Genomic DNA, 23,542 nt, shown 5'->3' on the forward strand with positions numbered 1-23,542 from the left:
GATCATAGAAAGTTTGACTCAGCTGTATTCCTCTCTGTTGCATATTTCCCTACAGTGAGCAGTGCTTTTGGGTGGAGTTGGAGAGATGTCAAAATGTAATTAGGTAAAGAAAGATTATAATGATTTTTTTTTTGACTGGGATCCTCTTTGTCATAAATGAAATCTCAAGGCTCTCAGCCACTGTTTTCCTACTAGTAAAATTAAGGTTGTTAGTGCTACCAAGAACTTACTATATTATGTAAATGAAGGAATTGTGGTTCAGAGAGGTTAAACGACTTCCCTAAGAACACACAGTTAATTAGTGGCAGAGCTCAGACCAGAATAATCATCAGAATAGTATTCTTTCTACTGGTATGCTCTTAAAACAATTCTAACGTGGGCGTCACCGGATATAAAAACAAATCCCAATCATTTACCTAGCAGTAGAGGACATGGGTTTTCAAAATATGATAATGGTAGTACTTGGGTAGGATGTAAACTCTAGTGGTCTGGGTAAAGCTTCAGTCAACACAGTAAAAAAGATAAGACAATAGAAAGTAACGATTACTTGGAGTTACTTTTCTGCTAAAAATTGAGTTGAGCTGAAGAGGCAATGAGAGCTCATACAGGTTCTCAAATGAGGTGGAGAGGCCATGATAATGGAAAAAAGCCTAGGGATTCTTGATACTGTGGGCTGCTTTTTTTGTTCCCACAAGAAACCTTTCTTTTTCATGTCAGGAAAAAACGATCAGGGAATGGAGTGGCAGGATTTAATTATGCTAAGAGGGGTTTTTTTTTTTTTTTTTTTTTTTTTGGTGGTGATGGTGGTGGTTTATTTTACTTAATAATTAATGGCATCATGTCTGCTGAAATGGTCTGTGGACTGAGAAATTTTAAAATTAAACTTTTCAATGAATCTCTTTATTCACATCCAAATAATAGTTTTTTAAAAACCCAAAACATGTTATTTTAATAATAGAAATAAGAAAAATTGTAAAGAGAAATCTCTAACTGGTAGGTTTTTCTAAAAAATTATTTTAAAGCTTAAATCTGTATTCTGAAACATTTCTAGGAAATATTTTTATGATTTGGTATCTTTAATGACAGTATAGAATTTTTTTCTGCTATGGACCATAAATATTGTGCTATATATTTAACTTAAAAATCAGCTTGTCTTTAAAAGTGATTTGAAAATCACACATTACACTTTATATATGTTAAAATATTATACTGTCCAGTCAACTTTTCAATATCCATGAGTAAGTAGAGAACCAGGCCCCTTTCTTCCTCTAAATCACATAGAACTTCACTGATGGAACCAAATCAGGAAGAGGTAAGTATAAGAGTTTTGAGTGAGAGAGTGGCTTCCCAGGTGGCTCAGTGGTAAAGAACCCACCTGCTCAGTGCAGAAGACACAGGTGACGCAAGTTCGATCCCTGGGTCAGGAAGATCCTTTGGATGAGGAAATGGCACCCATTCCAGTATTCTTGCCTGAAAAATCCCATGGACAGAGGAGCTTGGCAGGCTACAGTCCATGAGATGCAAATAGTCGGACACAACTGAGTGACTGAGCACACTGAACATATATGCTGCTATTGTTGTTCAGTTGCAAAGTAGTGTCTGACTCTTTGCAACCACATGGACTGCAGCATGCCAGGCTTTCCTGTCCTTCACCATCTCCTGGAATCTGCTCTAACTCGTGTCCATTGAGTCGGTGATGCCATCCAACCATTTTGTCCTCTGTCGTCCCCTTCTCCTCTTGCTCTCAATCTTTCCCAGCATCAGGGTCTTTTCCAGTGAGTTGGCTCTTCGCATCAGGTGGCCAGAGTATTGGCGGTTCAGCTTTAGCATGAGTCCTTCCAGTGAATATTCAGGGTTGATTTCCTTTAGGATTGACTGGTTTGATTTCCTTGCCCTCAGTAGACTCTGAAGAGTCTTCTCCAGCACCACAGTTTGAAAGCTTCAGTTCTTCAGCACTCAGCCTTTTTTATGGTTCAACTCTCACATCGTACAGGACTACTGGAAAAACCATAGATTTGACTAGACGGACCTTTGTCAGCAAAGGGATGTCTCTGTGTTTTAAATACATTGTCTGGTTTTGCCATAACTTTTCTTCCAATTTTTTCAAATAGATATTTATCTATTTTAGAAACATTTTATATGCCTCTTTTCCTCATGATTAATATAGCTAACTGAAAATTAATAATAACTATAGTCAAATACTGGTCCCTCTCTTGTATTTCTCTTTGTGCAAACTTATGTCATTATTTCAAGATTGGCTTGATGGCAGTGCTGCAGTCACACATCTGTCTTCTCAACTGGCAGTCACTGAAACTGCAGCAGCTTCAGCTCTACTGGGACCACTTATGACAGGGTTGGCAATCAATCTGAGCCAACTTGTTATTCATTTTAAATATATGAAGCTAAAAATAAATAAATAAATATATGAAGCTACTCTTTTAGAGCAGGGAGGTAGGGCTGAAGTTTAGGTGTTTTGTATTTCTTCATATAACCAACCTTGTCTTGTCTGTTAATATTTGTCAAACACTGTAATAAAGAGACAGGCAGCAGAAAATCTTAGGCTTGTCATTATTTCAAAGTTCTTTGAGTATTTTGATGGCATTTGCTTCTTTCATGAAGTGTCCCAGAGCTTCATGATGATAAGAAGTGACTAAAACGTATTTCACCCATAATCACTGTAGTCTCTCATGGGTTACCCCATAATTATTTAATAGTTGCTCACAACATTTAGACTGCTATTTATGACAGAAAGAGAAGAATCTTTAGAGTAACTAAAATGCCATGAGGAGTTTTGTGATATTTCTCCAGTATAGTTCTATTAGCACTGGTCTGTGAACACCTTAATTATTTATTTTTGACGTAAAACATATTTGGTAATCTAGCATGATTCTACTAACTTGCATAAAATACCCTCTCAGGATCATTTTAGAGAAGCAGCTTTTTGTGATATGTCATAATCATACTTCACTTTTACCCAATGTTAGTGATTATTGTTTGAGAGATTATTTTAAATTGGATTTTTCAGGTCTGGGCATGTTTTTACCTTTTTTAAAAAATTGAGGTATATTTGACATAGAGCATTATATTAGTTTCAGATGTACCACATGATTCAATATTTGTACACATTACCAAATGATCACCACGATGTCTAGTTAACATCCGTCTCCTTACATAGTCACCAAAACTTTTTTTTTTCTTGAGATGAGAACTTTTAAGATCTACTCTCTTAGCAACTTTCAAATATGCAATGCAGTTTTAATAACGTCCTGGAGAAGGAAATGGCAACCCATTCCAGTATTCTTGCCTGGAAAATCCCATGGACAGAGGAGCCTAGTGGGCTACAGTCCATGGGCTCGCAAAGAGTTGGATATGACTGAGCACTCATGCATACACACATTAACTATAGTTACTGTGCTGTATTTTTTAAGAAGCTTTGGCACAGATAAGAAATGGTAAAAAAAAATTTTATTAATTACTTTTAGCCCTCTCATATCTGAAGCGTATCTAATGCTGAGATACCAAAAGACACCTTTGAATTCCAATCAAAGTGTCTTTTTCCTATTCCATCTTCTAGAGCAGAATCTGATTTACAGATTGAGCTGGTTTCTTTTACCTCTTTTTCTGAAATTTCATGGGAAATCTTGCTGACACATTGGTTGATCGATGAGATCATCTCTTGTGTTCTGGAGTATAATGTTCCACTTCAGATACTTCAGAAGTGAAAGCTCTTGATCTGTCAGAGATGTGGCAACAACACAAAGACTCACTTTAAAGGTCTCTTTAAGCTCAACAGAGATAGCTACTTACTTGCTTCTACCTACTGCCTGTTAATTGAAAGGTATTTTATATCTTTCCATTGTTTAATGAGCTACCTGCTCATCTCTGTTCCCCATTACAGACAAAATAGATTTATTGTCACACAATTTCTCCTTGATTCTGAAGAATTTCTTGTAGGTTAGATTAGAACACTAAGATTAAAAATGATCAAGTCTTCAGTTCCTGTTAGCAAAGAATGCATGATGGTTAACATTCTCAGAGCTTCTCTTCCCAAACTTCTTTTCTATATGTAAATCCAGATTTGAAATACACTCAATACATCTGCAAAATTAGATTTCCACTAATCCTCCTTATGTACATTTTGTGCCCAAGTGAATTTCCTCAAGCTGGAGCATTTCCCCAGATGAATTATATGTAACATCATTTAAATCACTCCCAAATAGCAGAATTTATATTGTTTGTGAGATATACAGATTTTTCTCCAAAGCAATTTTCTTCCTGTTAGTGACTAAAAACTATAAATATACTGGAGCCTTGCTATAATGCAGTTTAGGGGCCCACACTCTATGGCCTCCTCATCTATGAGGTACTTTATCTATATAGTACTTTATCTATAAAGTGGCCTGATAGTATTTCACCAATGAAATCTCCCCAGTTGGAGTTTAGATAGGACTACCCTATTTTGAGCACTTCAGTATGTGAAGGAATAACAAATAGTGTTATGTTGTGGTGCCAGTTAGTACATTTTATTTAAAATTTTCATAGCCTTTGACATACAGATGCATTGTAATAGGAAAAGCATTCTTAGATGGGAGTCTGAAGATATGAGTCCTGTTATCAATTTTCATTACTTTTGGCTTTTGGGAAGCCACTGAGCATTCTGGAGTTTTTAGTTTTTCTAAGCTATTGTGGGAATCGAATAAGGTAATATGCATAGGCATTTTGCTCAAGTGCTGTATAATGGAAAGTGTTCTTTTAGATGCAAGTCAAAACCACAGAGTAGTGATTCTCAATACAAAGCACCTACTATGTGTCAAGGTGTTCTCTTAAATCGGTATAGGAGATATAAACATCAATGGCATGCATCTCTGCCTTGAAAAGTTTCAAAGTGTGGAGTCAGTAAAGAAAGAGAAACCTATCTTCTGTTGGTTTCCTAGAAGAGCTAGAATTTGAAGTGAGACTTGAAGAGTAAGTAACATTTCAACAGGATGACTGTCTGAGGACCACTTCAAATGCAATAATTCTACTATCTTTCTCCCACCCTAGCCTCCAAGAATTCACAATACCTTTACCACCTTTTATTTTATTCCTTTCCTTGAAACATATTTTTTATTAATTTTGAGTAAGCAGTACTGCTTTATACAAGCAGACTGTGTTATCAACATCACCTTAATGTATCAATGATAAGATCAGGATGAGAATTCTGATGGCAGAGTTGAGCTAGAAACTCTCTTCTTTCTATCAGGCCATAGTTAGCACTAAGTATTCAAGTGTATTTATTCTGAGTGTTACTTTAGTTTCAATAACCTGGGACTCTTCTTAAAAGTACCAATGACAAGTAGGAGGATAGTGTTCTCTCTCTCTTTCTCCCTCCTTCCCACTCTCTCTTTCTTCCTCTCTCCCTCCACCTCTCTTCCTCTTCCTACCTCCTTCTCCTTTTTGAATGAGAAATAAACCTTAATCAGGTTAAGCTCCTGAGATTTCAAGGTTGCTTTTAAATAGCAGCCTAACCTAGTATATACTACAGTAACTAAAAACCTTTAAATGTGCCTTTGGCTTAGCAATCGTACAGAAGTAAAGAAACCCATATTGGAAGCTGAAAAGATGGCCAAGCATACTAAGCAGTGAGAATAAATTTGTTAAAGCTGTTTGTTGCCTCACAAAAATTTGGGGTCATATTATGTGCCTAATCAGCAGGCACTTCTAGAAGAAGTTGGGACTCAAAATCTTATTTGTGTGGGTTAGTCTTTTACACTAATGAAATTTTTACTGAGGTAATTGTGGAATCACATATAACATAAGAAATAATATAGGTAATGAAGAAATAATGTAGAGTTCCTATTTCTTGTTACCTAGTTTTCCCCAGTGATAACATCTTACAAATCGCTAGTACTATATCACAACTGGGATATTAATATCAATAAAATCTGTCTTGTTCAGATTTCCACAGTTTTACTTGTGCGTGTGTGTGTTTAGTCATAAACAACTTTATATCCACAACCATAGTCAAAATGCAGAATAATTCTATCACCACAAGAATTCCTCATATTCCTCTATTATTGCCACACCCACTTCTAATCCCCCTAATCGCTGCTCCCCAGTTCTTGGCAACCGCTAATCTAATCTCCATTTCTAAAATTTTGCCATTTTATAATACTATATAAAATGAAATCATATAGCATGTAAAATTTAGGGGCTGACTTTTTATCATTCAGCTTAGTTCCCCAGAGACTCATCTAACTTGCTATGTATATTAGTATCAATGATTTGATCCTTTTAGTTGCTCAGTAATTTTCCATGGTTTGGATGTACTACAATTTGTTTACACATTTACCTGTTATAGTACATCTTAGATGTTCTCAGTTTGGGGCTACTTATGAGTAAAGCTCCTGTGAATGTTTATGTACAGAGTCTTATGTGAACGTAAGTTTTCATTTCTCTGGGATAGATGCCCAAGAGTGCAGTTGCTAGGTCATGTGGTAGTTGAGTGTTTAAGTTTATAAGAAACTGATACACTGTTTTCCAGAGAGACTGTACCTTTTTTACATGCCCACCAGTGATGTATGAGTGATCTAATTTGTCTGTGTCCTAAACATTTGGTATTTTCACTATTTTTTTTTCTTTTTAGCCATTCCAATAGATGTGTAGTGATATCATTGAAATTTTAATTTGCATTTTCCTAATGACTAGTGATTTTTTTTTTTAATTTTTTTTAATTAGTTGGAGGCTAATTACTTCACAACATTTCAGTGGGTTTTGTCATACATTGACATGAATCAGCCATGGAGTTACACGTATTCCCCATCCCGATCTCCCCTCCCCCCTCCCTCTCCACCCGATTCCTCTGGGTCTTCCCAGTGCACCAGGCTCGAGCACTTGTCTCATGCATCCCACCTGGGCTGGTGATCTGTTTCACCATAGATAATATACATGCTGTTCTTTCAAAACATCCCACCCTCACCTTCTCCCACAGAGTTCAAAAGTCTGTTCTGTACTTCTGTGTCTCTTTTTCTTTTTTGCATATAGGGTTATCATTACCATCTTTCTAAATTCCATATATATGTGTTAGTATGCTGTAATGTTCTTTATCTTTCTGGCTTACTTCACTCTGTATAATGGGCTCCAGTTTCATCCATCTCATTAGAACTGATTCAAATGAATTCTTTTTAATGGCTGAGTAATATTCCATGGTGTATATGTACCACAGCTTCCTAACACCATACACAAAAATAAACTCAAAATGGATTAAAGATCTAAATGTAAGACCAGAAACTATAAAACTCCTAGAGGAGAACATAGGCAAAACACTCTCCGACATAAATGACTAGTGATGTTGAACATCTTTTTCATGTGCTTATTTGTCATGAGCATATCCTTTTTGATGAAATATCAGTTTTCATCTTTTGTCCATTTTCTAATTGGATTTTTAAAAATTTATTGCAATTGTTATTTGTAATGACATAGAACATATAGCAACCCAAATATCCATCAATAGGAACATGCATAAATAAGTTGATGTTATATTTGTTCAGTGGGATATTGTACAAGTATTTAAAAATTCACATGAACAAACTTGACTTACATCAACGTAGGTTAATTTTAAAAACATAATGTGTGAAATGTGCAAGTTGAAGAATTATGTGTAGAATATAATATCTATTGTATCGAATATAAAAGTCTTCTGAATCACATTGTGTAATTTTTATAAAGATAGACATATTCAGCAAAATATAGTATCATTGATGGCAATATTTAACCACAAATTCAAGTCTGTGTTTATGGCAGGAGAGGTAAGAGGTATATGGTATGATTGTGGGGAGTTACACAAAGGGTATCAACTCTAGCTGGAATCTCATTTTATTAAAAACAGGAAAAGAAATAAAGTTATCAGGGTAAGATAAAATAAACCTTCATGTGGGACATATCCATATTTATTATATCATTAGTTTTTTACTATGTGTCATTAAAATATTTTAAAATAAGAACTTTTTAAAAATAATAAATTAATGCCAATATATAACAATATACTTCAACTTTATATTTGTTTATTTATTTAGAACATTATGAAGCTTGATTAGATGATTCATTTGGTTACTGAGAATTATATATTGTTGGTTACTATTTTTTTTAACTTTTTATCTTATATTGGGGTATAGCTGATTAACAATGTTGTGATAATTTCAGGTAAACAGCAAAGGGACTCAGCCATACATATACATGTATCCATTCTCCCCCAAACTCCCTTCCCATCCAGGCTGCCACATAACATTGAGCAGAGTTCCATGTGCTATACAGTAGGTCCTTGTTGGTTATCCCTAACTGGATTCTTTACCTGTTGTTTTGAGAGGTTATTGTGTATTCCAGCTACTACTAGTCCTTTGGTAGCTATGTGGTTTGCAGATATTTTCTCCTACTTTGTAGCTTGTCTGTTCTCAACAGAGTTGTTCATAGGACAAAAGTTTTACAATTAAGTCCAGTTTATCAGTTTTACCTTTTATGAATCATGTTTTTGGTGTCAAGTCTAAGAGCTTTTTGTGTAGTCCTATATCCTCCCATTTTCTACTGTTTTTTTCCTACAAGTTTTATTGTTTTATATTTTACATTTAAGGCTTTTTGAGTTAATTTTTGCATAAGGTGAGAAGTTTAGATCAACTTTTTTTCCTTTTATGGAAGTTTTTCCCTTATCAAATTGTTTTCTGGAATCACTGTTCCATAGATCTATGTCTTTCCCTCCACCAGTGCCACACTCTCTTCATTAATGTAAGCCTTTCCCATATAAGCCTTAATATCTTGGAGACTGATTTCTCCCACTTTATTTTTCTCCATCAAGGTTGTTTTAGCTATTTTAATTTGTTTGCATTTCCATAAAAGTTTGCTGGGCTGTGATTTGATAGGGATTACATTAAATTTATATCATTATGAGCTACCAAGGGCTTCCTTGGTGGCTCAGATGGTAAAGAATCCGCCAGCAATGCAGGAGACCTGAGTTCTTTCCCTGTGTTGGGAAGATCCCCTGGAGGAGGGTATGACAACTCATTCCAATATTCTTGCCTGGAGAATCTCCATGGACAGAGGAGACTGGTGGGCTACATTCCATGGGGTTACAAAGAGTCGGACACAACTGAGCGACTAAACACACACACATTAAATTTACAGATCAGTTTGAAAGGAAATGGACATCTTTCGCATGTAGAATCTTCTCGTGCACGAACATAGTATGTCTAAATATTTATTTAGGTCTTCTGTGATTTCTTTTAGGACTTTCCGGGTGGCTCAGATGGTAAAGCGCCTGCCTTTATCAGCATTTTGTAATTTTCAGCACTCACGTCATCTATATGTTTTGATTTTGTTAGACTTATACTTAAGTGTTTCATTTTATTTGTAGTGATTATAAATGGTATTGTGTTTTAAATTCTGGTTTCCACATGTTCATTTTTAATACATAAAATCACAATTTTTAATGTTGATCTTGTATGCTTGCTGAATTCACTTCTTAGATCTAAGAGTTTGATTTGGGGAGTTTTGTTTTTTGTTTTTGATTCCTTGGGATTTTCTACAGAGGTAGTTACATCATCTGCAAAAAGGGACAGTTTTATTTCTTTCCAATCAGTATGCTATTTCTTTCTTTTTCTTACATTGCACTGGCTAGAGCTTCAGTACCATGTTGAATAAGAGTGATGAGAGCAAACATCTTTGCCTTGCCTCTGAGTTTAGTCTTTCACTAGCAGTATATGATTTTAGCTATAGGTTTTTTAATAGATGCTTTTTTTAATCAAATTGAGTTAATTCCACTCTTTTCCTGACTTCTTTTTAATCACTAATTTTTATCATTCATGAATATTGCATTTTGTCAATTGCTTTTTCTACATCAATTGATATAATCATATGATTTTTCTTCTTTAACTTGTTGATATGGTGGATTACATTGACACATCCTTAAAAATTATTTATTTATTTGGCTGTATCAGATCTTATTTGCAGTACATGGGATCTCTGTTGGGCTCCAGAACGTGCAGGTTCAGTAGTTGCCGTGTATGGGCTTAGCTGCCTCTGCAACATGTAGGGTCTTAGTTCCCTGACCAGAGATCAAACTTGCATCCTTACGCTGCAAGGTGGATTCATAATCACTGAACGACTGGGGAAGTCCCTTCATTGACACAGTTTTAAACATCAAATGAATCAGCCTTACATTTATGGAATAAATTCTACTTGGTCCTAGTTTTTAGTACCTTTTATATATTATTGGATTTGGTTTGCTAGAATTTTCTTGAGGATCTTTAAGTGTTTGAGAGATTTTTAAATTTTTTTATTTTGCATTGGAATATAATTGATTTACAATGTTGTATTAGGTTTGGGTGTACAGCAAAGTGATTCAGTTATACATATCCATATATCCATTCTTCTTCAGATTATTTTCCCATATAGGTTATTACAGAGTATTGAGTAGAGTTCCCTGTGTTATACATAGGTGTTTGTTGATTATCTGTCTTTTATATAGTAGTATGTATATCTTAAACCCAACCTCTTAAATTTATCACCCTCTATCTCTCTGGTGAGAGATTTTTAAATGTTCATGAGAGATGTTGATCTGTAGTTTTCTCCTTTTTTATACTGTCATTTTTAGTTTTGTTATTAGGGTAATACTGGCTTCTACTTTTAGAAGCATTTGTGAACTGTTCTTGATTCTTCTTTAGGTATTTAGTAGAATTCTCCAGTGAAACCACCTGGGCCTGGTTATTTCTTTTGGGAAAGCTTTTTACATACAAAGTCAATTTCTTTAATGCTTCTAAGTCTATTCAGATTAGCTTGGTTGAATTTTCATAATTTGTGGTTATTATAATTTGTGGTGCAGTTCTACTAGGTCATTTAATTTATAAACATAAAGTTGTTTATAGGATTTTTATCATTTTATTGGCTGCAGGGCCTGTAGTGATATACCCTGTTTTATTTCTATATTGGTGATTTGTGTTCTCTTATTTTTTTCTATCTTGGTAGAGGTTTATCAATTTTACTGATTTTTTTCTGAACAATTAAGCTGCTTGTTTCTTTGCTTTTACTCAGTAGTGTTCCTGGTTTCAATTTCATTGATAACCAGTTTTATCTTCATTATTTCCTTCCTTTTGCCTGCTTTGCTCTTTTTCAGTTTTCTGGAATTAGGAAGTAAGGTTTTTACTTGCAACCTCTCCTTGTTTCTAAACGTATTCTCTTCTAAGACTTTCCTGATAATCAACATTTTTGAAACCTCAGTTGTCATCTCTAACCATTAGTTTCACTAATGTTTCTCTGACTGTCTGTTCTAAAGCTTCATGGTAACAAACATCTGCACTTAAGATATCCCATGGCACCTCAAATTAAACTTGTATAAAACTAAACTCATTATCTTCACTCTCTCCTGGGCCTCCCAGGTCTGTAACTCCTTTTACTTTTCTTTTTTTCAGTTGATTGCTGCTATTTATTCAGGACTTAAGGTAGGCTGTTTACATTTCATTCAGTTGAATCAGTTCATGCTCAGTCTTGTCCTACTCTTTACGACCCCATGGACTGCAGCGTGCCACACTCCCTTGTCCATCGCCAACTCTCTGAGCTTGCTCAAACTCATGTCCATTGAGTCAATGATGCCATCCAACCATCTTATCCTCTGCCATCCCCTTCTCCCACCTTCAGTCTTTCCCAGCATCAGGGTCTTTTCCAGTGAATCAGTTCTTCGCATCATGTAGCCAAAGTATTGAAGTTTGAGCTTCAGCATCAGTCCTTCCAATGAATATTCAGGACTGATTTCCTTTAGGATGGACTGGTGGGATCTCCTTGTAGTCCAAGGGACTCTCAAGAGTCTTCTCCAACAACACAGTTAAAAGCATCAATTCTTTGGCCCTCAGCTTTCTTTATAGTCCAACTCTCACATCCATCCATGTACTGAAAAGATCATAGCTTTGACTAAATGGACCTTTGTTGGCAAAGTCATGTCTCTGCTTTTTATTTTTTTTTTCATTTATTTTTATTAGTTGGAGGCTAATTACTTTACAATATTGTAGTGGTTTTTGTCATACATTGACAAAAATATGGAATGCTTCATGAATTTGCGTGTCATCCTTGCGCAGGGGCCATGCTAATCTTCTATGTATCATTCCAATTTTAGTATATGTGCTGCCGAAGCGAGCACATGTCTCTGCTTTTTAATATGCTGTCTAGGTTGGTCATAGCTTTTCTTCCAAGGAGCAAGCATCTTTTAATTTCACGGCTGCAGTCACCATCAGCAGTGATTTTGGAGCCCCCCCAAAATAAAGTCTCTTGACTGTTTCCATTGTTTCTCCATCTATTTACCATGAAGTGATGGGACCAGATGCCATGATCTTAGTTTTTTGAATGTTGAGTTTTAAGCCAACTTTTTCACTCTCCTCTTTCACTTTCATCAAGAGGCTCTTTAGTTCTTCACTTTCTGCCATAATGGTGGTGTCATCTGCATATCTGAGGTTATGGATATTTCTCCTGACAAACTGGATTCCAGCTTGTGCTTCATCCAGCCCAGCATTTCTCATGATGTATACTCTGCATAGAAGTTAAATAAGCAGGGTGACAGTATACAGCCTTGACGTACTCCTTTCCCAATTTGAAAACAGTCTGTTGTTCCATGTCCAGTTCTGTTACTTCTTGACCTGCATACAGATTTCTCAGGAGGCAGGTTAGGTGGTCTAGTATTCCCATGTCTTTAAGAATTTTCCACAGTTTGTTGTGATCCACAAAGTCAAAGGCATTGGCATAATCAATAAAGCAGAAGTAGATGTTTTTCTGGAACTCTCTTGCTTTTTTGATGATCCAGCAGATGTTGGAAATTTGATCTCTGACTCCTCTGCCTTTTCTAAATCCACCCTGAACATCTGGAAGTTCATGGTTCACATACTGTTGAAGCCTGGCTTGGAGAATTTTGAGCATTACTTTGCTAGAGTGTGAGATGAGTGCAATTGTGCAGTAGTTTGAACACTATTTGGCATTGCCTTTCTTTGGGATTGGAATGAAAACTAACCTTTTCCAGTCCTGGGCCACTGCTGAGTTTTCCCAATTTGCTGGCATATTGAGTGCAGCACTTTCACAGCATCATCTTTTAGAATTTGAAATAGCTCAACTGGAATTCCATCACCTCCACTAGCTTTGTTCGTAGTGATGCTCCTAAGACTCACTTGACTTCACGTTCTAGGATGTCTGACTGTAGGTGAGTGATCACACCATCATGGTTATCTGGGTCATGAAGATCTTTTTTGTACAGTTTTTCTGTGTATTCTTGCCACCTCTTCTTAATATCTTCTGTTTCTGTTAGGTTCATACCATTTCTGTCCTTTGTTGTGCCCATCTTTGCATGAAATGTTCCCTTGGTATCTCTTCATTTTCTTGAAGAGATCTCTAGTCTTTCCCATTTTATTGTTTTCCTCTATTTCTTTGCATTGTATCAATGAGGAAGGCTTTCTTATCTCGCCTTGCTTTTCTTTGGAACTCTGCATTCAAATGGGTATATCTTTTCCTTTTCTCCTTTGCCTTTAGTGTTTCTTCTTTTCTCAACTATTTGTAAGGCCTTCTCAGACAACCATTTTGCCTTTTCGCATTTCTTTTTTGGGGGATGGTCTTGATCACTGCCTCCTGTATAATGTCATGAACGTCTGTCCATTGTTCTTCAGGTACTCCGTCTATCAGATCTAATCCCTTGAATCTATCTATCACTTCCAGTGTATAATCATAAGGGATATGATTTAGGTTATACCTGGATGGTCTAGTGGTCTTCCCTACTTTCTTCATTTTAAGTCTGAATTTGGCAATAAGGAGTTCATGATCTGAGCTACACTCAGCACCCAGTCTTGTTTTTGCTGACTGTATAGAGCTTCTCCATGTTTGGTTGCAGAAAATATAATTAATCTGATTTCCATATTGACCATCTGGTGATGTCCATGTGTGGAGTCGTCTCTTGTGTTGTTGGAAGACAGTGTTTTTTATGACCAGTGCATTCTCTTGGCAAAACTGTGTTTGCCTTTGCCCTGTTTCATTTTGTACTCAAGGCCAAATTTTCTTGTTACTCCAGGTATCTCTTGACTTTCTACTTTTGCATTCCAGTCCCCTATAATGAAAGGGACATCTTTTTGGGGTGTTAGTTCTAGAAGGTCTTGTAGGTCTTCATAGAACCATTCAACTTCAGTTTCTTCAACATTAATGGTTAGGGCATAGACTTGGAGTGAGTATTGATATTCAATAATGAGCGAACCTATGTTTCTTGTGTCTCCTGCATTGGCAGGTGGATTCTTTACTGCTCAGCCACCCAATGATGATTATACTTTTTAAATAGCTCTTGAATCTTTTCTTTTAAGCAGATTTCTGTTGCTGTCTTATTTAGGGTCTTCATCTCCTACCTTAAAAGTAGATCAGTTTTATTAGGTTTATGAAAAATATCACCTCCTTGTCCACATCACATTTCCCATTCCCCAGAAACATGTTCTTTGTTTTAGCTCTTTTTTAAAAAAGCATGTCTATATCTCTAAAAAACATATATACTATTACTTTGTAGCTTTTCCATTTTAGGCCTTCTGTACTAACTTCCCAAAGTGAGAGGTGAGGATTTAACTCTTTTTACCACACCATTTCTTTCTCTCTATCCATGTGTAATATATTATTAATAAAATATGCATGTAGTACACAATTAGATATATAATTGTGCAATACATATAATATATGTGGGGCTTCCCTGGTGGCTCTAATGGTAAAGAATCTGCCTGCAATGCAGGAGACCCCACTTCAATTCCTGGGTTGGGAAAATCTCCTGGAGAAGGGAATGGCAACCCACTACAGTATTCTTTCCTGGGGAATTCCATGGACAGAGGATCCTGGTGGGCTGCAATCCATGTGGTCACAAAGACTCAGACATAACTGAGCGACTAACACCACCTTTCATAATATATATACCACCATGGGTATATGGTGTTTATATATGTGTGTGTGTGTATGTGTGTGTATCCCATCCCACTCCCTCTCCCATCCCACCTTTCTGCTACCAGGCTGGGCTCCCTGTGTTATACAACAGCTTCCCACCAATTACCTGTTTTACACATGATAGTGTATACGTGTAAATGCTAATTTCTCAATTGATCTTACCCTCTCCCCCTTCCCCCACTGTGTCCATATGTCTGTTCTCTATGTCTCCATCTCTATTCCTGCCCTGCAAGTAGGTTCATCAGTAGTATTTTTCTAGATTCCATATATATGCATTAATATATGATATTTGTTTTTCTAACTTACTTTGCTCTGTATAATAGGCTCTAAGTTCATCCACCTCACTACAACTGACTCACATTCATTCCTTTTTATGACTGAGTAATATTCCATTGTGTATATGTACCACATCTTCTTTATCCATTCATCTGTCAATGAACATCTGGGTTGCTTCCATGTCCTAACTGTTGTAAATAGTGCAGCACCACTTTGAATTACCTTTTCCTGCTAATTCCAAATCCTTTCTAGGGTTCAGATGTTACAGTTTTCAAAATTTTGTTCTTGTCTCCTTTCTTACACCTTTGTCCTTGTGGTTTTGTGCTTTTATGTTTTTCTTCTTTTTTTTAAAATCTCCTTACTGCCATTTCACAAGTGTTTTGGAATGCAGCAGCAATAAATACATATGTTTAAATCTTTAGTTAGTCTTTTATTGGTCTCATTTTCCCAGTGTTACCCCAATCCAATTCACTTTTACACAACTACCAGATTGATTTTGATATAACAATACTCTCTGCTAATCATGTCTTCAGTGCTTACCATTGCTCTGTATTTTTTATTTGCATAATATACAGAGTACCATGTATAATCGAGCCCCTACGTATTTTTCAGCCTCATCTTTTGTTTGCAGCATTACTTTTTAAAATTGAAGTATAGTTTATTTACAATATTGTGTTAGTTTCAGGAATACAGCATAATGATTCAGGTATCTTGCAGGTTATATTCCATTATAGGTTATTACAAAATAATGAGTATGGTTTCCTGTGCTATACAGTAAATCCTCGCTGCTTAACTGTTTTATGTATAGTGGATTGTATCTGTTAATCTCATACCCATAATTTGTCCCTCCTTTCTTTTCCACTTTGGTAACCATAAGTTTGTTTTCTATGTGTGTGAGTAATATTTATGGTTTTGCAAACACTCAGTATTCGTTTATCCATATTTTTGGATATTCAGATGCTTCTCCTGGCATACCCCACCCCATCATTGTCTGTCTGGTAATTGCTCCCATGGTCCCCCATGGTAATTGCTACCTGGTAATTGCTCAGACCATCTCTTTTATGAAGCCTTCCTTGACTCCTGTTTTTAATAACTTGTTCTATATACAATATTGTCAGCATTTATCATACACTGTTGTAGTTATTTATTCACATATTTACCTTCATTACTGGAATTTGAGCTTCTTGATGATAGAGGTTATATCTTAGTTATTTCTTCAGAACTTAGCATTGTCTGAGATGAATTTGAGCTTCCCTGGTGGCTCAGACAGTAAAGCGTCTACCTGCAGTGCAGGAGACCTGGGTCGATCCCTGGGTTGGGAAGATCCCCTGGAGAAGGAAATGGCAACCCATTCCAGTACTCTTGCCTGGAAAATACCATGGATGGAAGAGCCTGGCAGGCTACAGTCCATGGGATCACAAAGAGATGGACATGACTGAGCAACTTCACTCATTCACTGGAGATGAACTTGGGGGCCAGTATATATGTTTTAAATTTATTTGTCCCCTGATATTTACACAGCACACTGTACTCAATCTTTGATGGAAAAAGAGATACAGATGTAACAGATATGTGTACATGAATATTGTTCCATATTATTAAATAGTCTACATTTTAATGGTTGTTAAATTTTACATTATAAGGATATACTATTATTTAACTAGTACCTGTTGTTACATATTAGTTAATGTTTCTAGCTTTTTGCTTCTTTAAATTGTGCTTCAGTGAGCCCCAGTGTAGGTAAATTTTAGGATATATGCATGGTTATTGGACATAGATAAGATTCTTAGAAGTTAAACTGCTGAATTAGGAGTAATATTTGTTTTAAAGGCTTTTGACTTATGGTTCTTTCCAAGTAAGTTTCCCTAATTATATTTTCACCACCAATTCATTGTTGTTGTTCAGTCACTAAGCTGTATCCTACTCTTTGCAACCCCATGAACTGCAGCATGCCAGGCTTCCCTGTCCTTCACTATCTCCCGGAGTTTGCTCAAACTCCTATCCATTGAATCAATGGTACCATTCAACCATCTCATCCTCTGTCATCCTCTTCTCCTCCTGCCTTCAAACTCTCCCAGCATCAGGGTCTTTTCCAGTGAGTCAGTTTTTCACATCAGGTGGCCAAAGTATTGGAGCTTCAGCTTCAGCATTAGTTCTTCCAATAAATATTTAGGGTTGATTTCCTTTAGGATTGACTGGTTTTATCTCCTTGCTGTCCAAAGGACTCTCTCAAAAGTCTTCTCCAGCATCACAATTCAAAAGCATCAATTCTTTGGTGCTCAGCCTTCTTTGTGGTCCAACTCTCACATCGATACAATTCATTAGGTACTCATTTTTCTGCACCTGAAATCATCATCACTACCACCATTATCATTGTTATCATTCCTTGCTCTAAGTTATAGATGAAAATAATATTTCCCTTGTTTAATTTACATTCCTGTCATTATTAATGAGGTTGAGTTTTTAAAAAAATGTTTATAAACAATTTGTACTTCATTTCTTAAGTTGCCTATTTGTGTCTTTTGATCATTTTTGTCAGATTATTTTTTCCTTTAATACCCCAATTGTTTTTCTAAAAGGAGAATAAGAGGTATACTATAGTAGTGTTTATGAGAATACTTTGCTTCTGTTGATAGTGAATTTAATAGCATCAAATAATATTTATATGTATAACTTAAAAGTAATTATAGTAGAAGGCTGTGCTTGTGTTTAATGACCAAATTGCTAATTTTCATAAATTTCTATGAAAATCTTGCAATCTTTATGTGAAATATTTGCAAGTAGACTAAGTAAGGGCTTCCCTGGTAGCTCAGACGGTAAAACGTCTGCCTACAATGCGGGAGACCCAGGTTTGATCCCTGGGTCGGAAGATCCCCTGGAGAAGGAAATGGCACCCCACTCCAGTATTCTTGCCTGGAAAATCCCATGGACTGAGGATCCTGGTAGGCTACAGTCCATGGGGTCTCAAAGAGTCGGACACAACTGAGCGACTACACTTCACTTCACTTCAAGTAAGGTAAAGAAAACGTCTGTCCCTAAACAGAATGGAACTAGCTGGAAGCAGTTTTACCAGAACCTTTTTGGGGGAAGTCATTTTTAAGAAATATTTTAAACACACAAATATGCTGTCTTAAACAATAGCTGTTTAAAGATATAGGTCTGTGCAAACATCACACCATCCACTTTTAGAACATTTCCATTACCTCTAAAAGTTCTCTCTAGCTTGTTTGTGGTTAATCCCCATTCCTACTCTGAACCCTAAGCAGCTACTTATTTACTTTCTGTCTTTATTGATTTGCCTTTTCTGGAGAGTTTAATTAAATGGAATCATATTATATGTGGCCTTTTCTGTCTGACCTAATGTTTTCCAGGTTCATCTGTATTGTAACATATATCTGTATTGTATTGCTCTTCATTGCTGTGTAGTATTCCAGTGCATGTACATATCATATCTTGTTTACCCATTCATCAGTTGTTTGACATTTGTGTTTTGTCTTCCAAATATAATTTTAGCTCTTAGATTTAACCAGTAGTCTACCTTGTTCATAGTTAGAGGTAGGAGTTCAACTTCATTTCCACTTAGACTTGCAGTTGTCCTTGTATTATCTGTTGAAGAGTATGCTTCCCCTATTGAATTATCTTGGCACCTTTGTTAAAAATGAATTGACCATAAATAATAAGATTTTTCTGGATATTTTTTTCTGTTCTGTTGATCTCTGTGGCTACCCTATGATAATACCATACTGTCTTGATTACTGTAGCTTTGTAATAAGTTTTAAAACTGGGTGATATAATTCCTGCAATTTATTATTCTATTTCAGATTGTTTTAGCTGTTTTGGGTCCTTTGTATTTTCATGTAAATTTTAAAGCTTGTTTATTTCTACAAAAAATAGCCCACTTTAATTTTCATAGGCATTGCATTGAATTTGTAGATCAATTTGTGGAGAATTGACATCTTAAAACTATTGAGTCTTTCAGTCCATGAACATGGAATATCTTTTCATTTTTTTAGATCTTCTTAGTTTCTCTTAGCAGTGATTTATAGTTTTTAGTGTACAAGTCTTATAGTTCATTTGCTGTTTATTCCTAAATTTATCTTTATTTATTCCTGGGTGTTTTAATTCTTTTTTATGCTCTTGTGAATGGAGTTGTTTTATTAATTTCAATTTCATATTGTTCAGTACAGTTCCTTTGTAAATAATAGCAAATGTGTATGGCTTATTTCCCATCAAATTTCAACTATTACTAGCATTTTACTTCTAGTATGGCATATAATTTAATAGGCCTTCAGGAGAGGGAGGTGGGAGGGGGGATCGGGATGGGGAATACGTGTAACTCTATGTCTGATTCATATCAATGTATGACAAAACCCACTGAAATGTTGTGAAGTAATTAGCCTCCAACTAATAAAAAAAATAAATTAAAAAAAATTAAATAAATAAATAAAAAGAATCTGCCTGCAATGCAGAAGGCACAGGAGACTCAGTTTCGATCCCTAGGTTGAAAAGATCCCCTGGAGGAGGAAGCAGCTACCTACTCCATTGTTCTTGCCTGGGAAACCCCATGGACAGAAGAGCCTGGTGGGCTACAGTCTATAGGATCGCAAAGAGTTGGACACCACTGTAGTGGCTTAGCATGCACACATGCAGGGACTAATCACTGATGCATATCATGGGACCATTACTCTGCACAGTTAAGTGCCTAGGTGCAGTTTTTGCCCTTAAAGAATGACACTTCTGAAAAATATGAAGTATGTTAATACAGAAATAGTCGAGAATTCAATTTGAAAACATGACAAAATATTTATGGTAAGGCTCTCTTAATAATGCTGACTTGTGTTTCTCAACATTTCATTGATTTTTTAAAATGTTTATAAATTTACTCCTTTGCATTTAATATATATCAATCAGCAAATTAAGTAGATTGTGCTTATGTTGACACTTCTGGCCTCAAGTTAATGATTTGTTGTAGTGCCCATTTGTGCTTTTATCACATTGAAAAATGTTATTTAGGGGGAAAAATTGCACCCTGCAGTTTGTTATTTCAACAGAAAGGAGATGTTTTTTCCAGATTATTTTCCTAGCCTTTCAGTAGACAACCATCATTTAAATCACTTGTTCTTAAAAGATGTGATCTTATAGTACCTGTATGTCATAGGATAAAATGAGGTACTATACTTCAAAAACTCTATAACATCTGTTCTTTTCCAATTGGCTAAAGAAAATTAAAGTATAGTGCTCTACATTTTTTAGTTTTTCTCTTGTAAAATTTTTCTTAAATTTTTGGGCCCAGTTATTGCTTATCAACCAGTGAGCATTAATGAACACTAAAGCAAATGACCACATTTATTTATACACATTAATAGAAAAACTCAGATTATCACACTTACTTCAACAGCTTATTTTTATTACAGAAAGTTACTGTTTTATATTGTAAAACTAGTGATATTTTGTGTTGCTGTGCTCTGAGCAAATTTAAGGACCACCAAGTTAAATTAATCATTAGAATGAAATAGAAATATGAAGCTACTCAGTGTACTAATTTGCTTATAGGCAGCAAAGATCTACACATTCAATTTCATGGCACTTTTAGGCTGTAATGAGTAAAAAGCAGTTAACACTTCTCTTCAGCAAAGCATAAATATCAGGATAGACCATAATTTCCATGAAAGCTAAGGAGAGAAAATCAAGAACGCTTTTATCCAGTAGTTTCCTACCAGATAGACACATGTTTTTCTCTTCTTTTAATACTTAACACTATTAAAATTGACATGTAAAGTTTTATCAATCATATGTTGAAGGGAGAATTAAGTTATTATGTTCCTGGGATATTTCTACCTCTGAGTAACGCTGTGTGCCTTTCCCCTTATAGACATGCTGCAGAGGAAGGTAGAAGAGGTAACACAAATTCTAGACGATCGTCATTGCAAGGAGGAAGAATGCAACGTCAAGATGGCTTTTGATTAAATGACCCTATTTTGAGCATGTTGTTTTTGGATTATACACTACCTTCAAATTTTGAAGGTGTTCATTAGAATAGTATTTACAGCTACTGTTCCCTCTTTGGTGACAATAAAGTATGCATGTATTTTTTTTCCACTTAAATATTGTGCTGTTTGAAAATGATTCTGTAGTTTGGCTTTTAGTATTAGCAAATCAGAACTTTATCAGCTCTTCTGTCTAGGCAGCAACCTCTTTGATGTTGACGCTGTGTGTATAATTCATGGCTTACTCTCCCAGACTCCATATCTTACTGCCAGTATGCATTGTCCTTTTCACTCTAGCCAGATCATAGAGAAATGTTTGCCAAAAAATAGATGCCAGCCAGTCTTTACTTGGTGCTTGTTAACATTCAGCATATAGTGTTAGCTACTGTGAAGTCTCTCTCCTCAAAGGCACTTACTGTCTCCTTTGAGATACAATTAATGCCTTCTATATGAAAATAGTATAGACAATACAAGAAAGCATGTTATGAATTACAGAAAGTATGCTATAGAAATTCAGAGAAGTGGGACTTCCCTAGTGATCCAGTGGCTCAGTCTCTGTCCTCCCAGTGCAAGGGGCCCAGGTTTGATCCCTGGTCAGGGAACTAGATCCCACATGCTACAGCTAAGTTCACATGCCACAACTAAAGAGTTCACATGCCACAATTGAAAGTCCTTGCATGCCACAACTAAAGATCCTGCCTGCTTTAACTAAGACCCAACTCAGCCAAATAAATAAATAAAAATATTAAAAGAATTTCAGAGAAGGGAGGAAAAGTTAGAGTGGATTTAGGGCTTGAATTAGGCTATTTTTAAAGGGTATGGTTCAGGCAGTTTATTTTTAATGTGCAAATAATCTGGAATTTTACTTGATTTTAGCATGTGATTAATACTTGTGGGGTTTGTGTACTTATTTGTTTTTCAAGAAAAAGCCTTGTTCTTAGCCTCTGATTTCTTGTGTTTCGTGTTTTACCTAAGTCATAAATAAAGGCAATGCTCTGAAAAATAAAATAAACTACTTAAAAAGTTTTTGAGTGACTAGTGCTAGTTGCTTGTCATTACTGCGCTGAACTTCTATTGTACTAACTGAACATGACCATCCTGAGGGAGACATATTATGGAAAGAAAATATTTTTGAAATGAGTATTAGCGATTTACATCACCTTATGAGTAAGCCAAATATCAATAGTTACATGGCCTCTTTTTTTTCCTACCCACACTTCTCAAAGTAGCAGCCTCTAATCAGATAAATTTTTATTACCTCTCAAAATTATAGAATATGAAAAAAATTCAGAGGCCATTTAATTTTATGGATGATTTCTGTAGGTAAACAGCTTTTGAGTATAATCTTGAGTAATCTTTAATGTTTGAGTACAATATTGTCACTACTGTACCCTAGATAAAGACATTTTCTGTATTTTTTTTTTTTGCAATTCAACTCTTGTAGTCTGTGAATATGTTGTTTCACATTCAGTAAAGAGAATACAATATATAGAAGAAAACACTGGGTTTATTCTTGTCCCTGCTTAATTAACTGGACAGATAGTTTCATCTGGAGAATTATCTTTTGTCTGCAACATAATAGAGTTGGACCATATGAAAGTTTTCCCAACTGGGATAAACTAGTTTCCACTTCTCTCAAGTTTTGTGTTTCCTTTATATCTTTTCACTACCAATACATGCTTACCCTAAAACTTCCTCAGTAAAATAAAGAGGGGGCTATAGTTTTCCTGTTGACCTTGCATTGAGAAGTCTAATATTTTTTTTTCCAGGACATAAAAGAGGCACGTGAATGGCAAGTGACTTCTAGATCAGTGCAGTTACACTGTAAGTTTACTGGTGGATCTGTGTACTGTTTGGCGCCTTAGACTAAATTGTCTTTAAGGTTACTTCTGACTGTGGTTCTAACATGTATCTAAAAGACGTGGCTTCCCTGATAGCTCCGTTGGTAAAGAATCTGCCTGCAGTGCAGGAGACCCCTGTTCGATTCCTTGGTCAGGAAGATCCGCTGGAGAAGGGATAGGCTACCCACTCCAGTATTCTTGGGCTTCCCTGTGGCTCAGCTGGTAAAGAATCTGCCTGCAATGCGGGAGACCTGGATTCAATCCCTGGGTTGGAAAGATCCCTTGGAGAAGGGAAAGGCTACCCTACCCACTCCAGTATTCTGGCTTAGAGAATTCCATGGACTATATAGTCCATGGGGTTGCAAAGAGTCGGACGTGACTGAGTGACTTATACTTTCACTTTTTCACTGACTGTGGTTCTAATGTGTCTAAAAGATGTGACATTGTTGAGCAGACATGAATTACAAGATCAGA

The 23,542-nt window shown here is 35.9% G+C and overlaps 1 protein-coding gene and 1 non-coding gene across 4 annotated transcripts in view; one reads left to right on the forward strand and one right to left on the reverse strand.

The window, feature by feature from the left end:
* Positions 1 to 22,250, forward strand: part of NUP62CL (nucleoporin 62 C-terminal like) — an 83,331-nt gene extending 61,081 nt beyond the window's left edge. For all 3 annotated transcript variants that reach the window (XM_065915413.1, XM_065915415.1, XM_065915414.1), the window contains one exon: positions 21,113 to 22,250. In XM_065915413.1, the coding sequence (XP_065771485.1) occupies positions 21,113 to 21,207 (95 nt within the window). In that variant the 3' untranslated portion in view covers positions 21,208 to 22,250. The remainder of the gene's footprint in view (positions 1 to 21,112) is intronic.
* On the reverse strand, positions 12,051 to 12,157 carry LOC136154846 (U6 spliceosomal RNA). Its single transcript, XR_010660554.1, has one exon. It is a non-coding gene; the product is annotated as a U6 spliceosomal RNA (small nuclear RNA).
* Positions 22,251 to 23,542: the final 1,292 nt, after the last annotated feature.

Source organism: Muntiacus reevesi, chromosome X, assembly GCF_963930625.1.
Source record: "Muntiacus reevesi chromosome X, mMunRee1.1, whole genome shotgun sequence".
Taxonomy (NCBI): domain Eukaryota; kingdom Metazoa; phylum Chordata; class Mammalia; order Artiodactyla; family Cervidae; genus Muntiacus; species Muntiacus reevesi.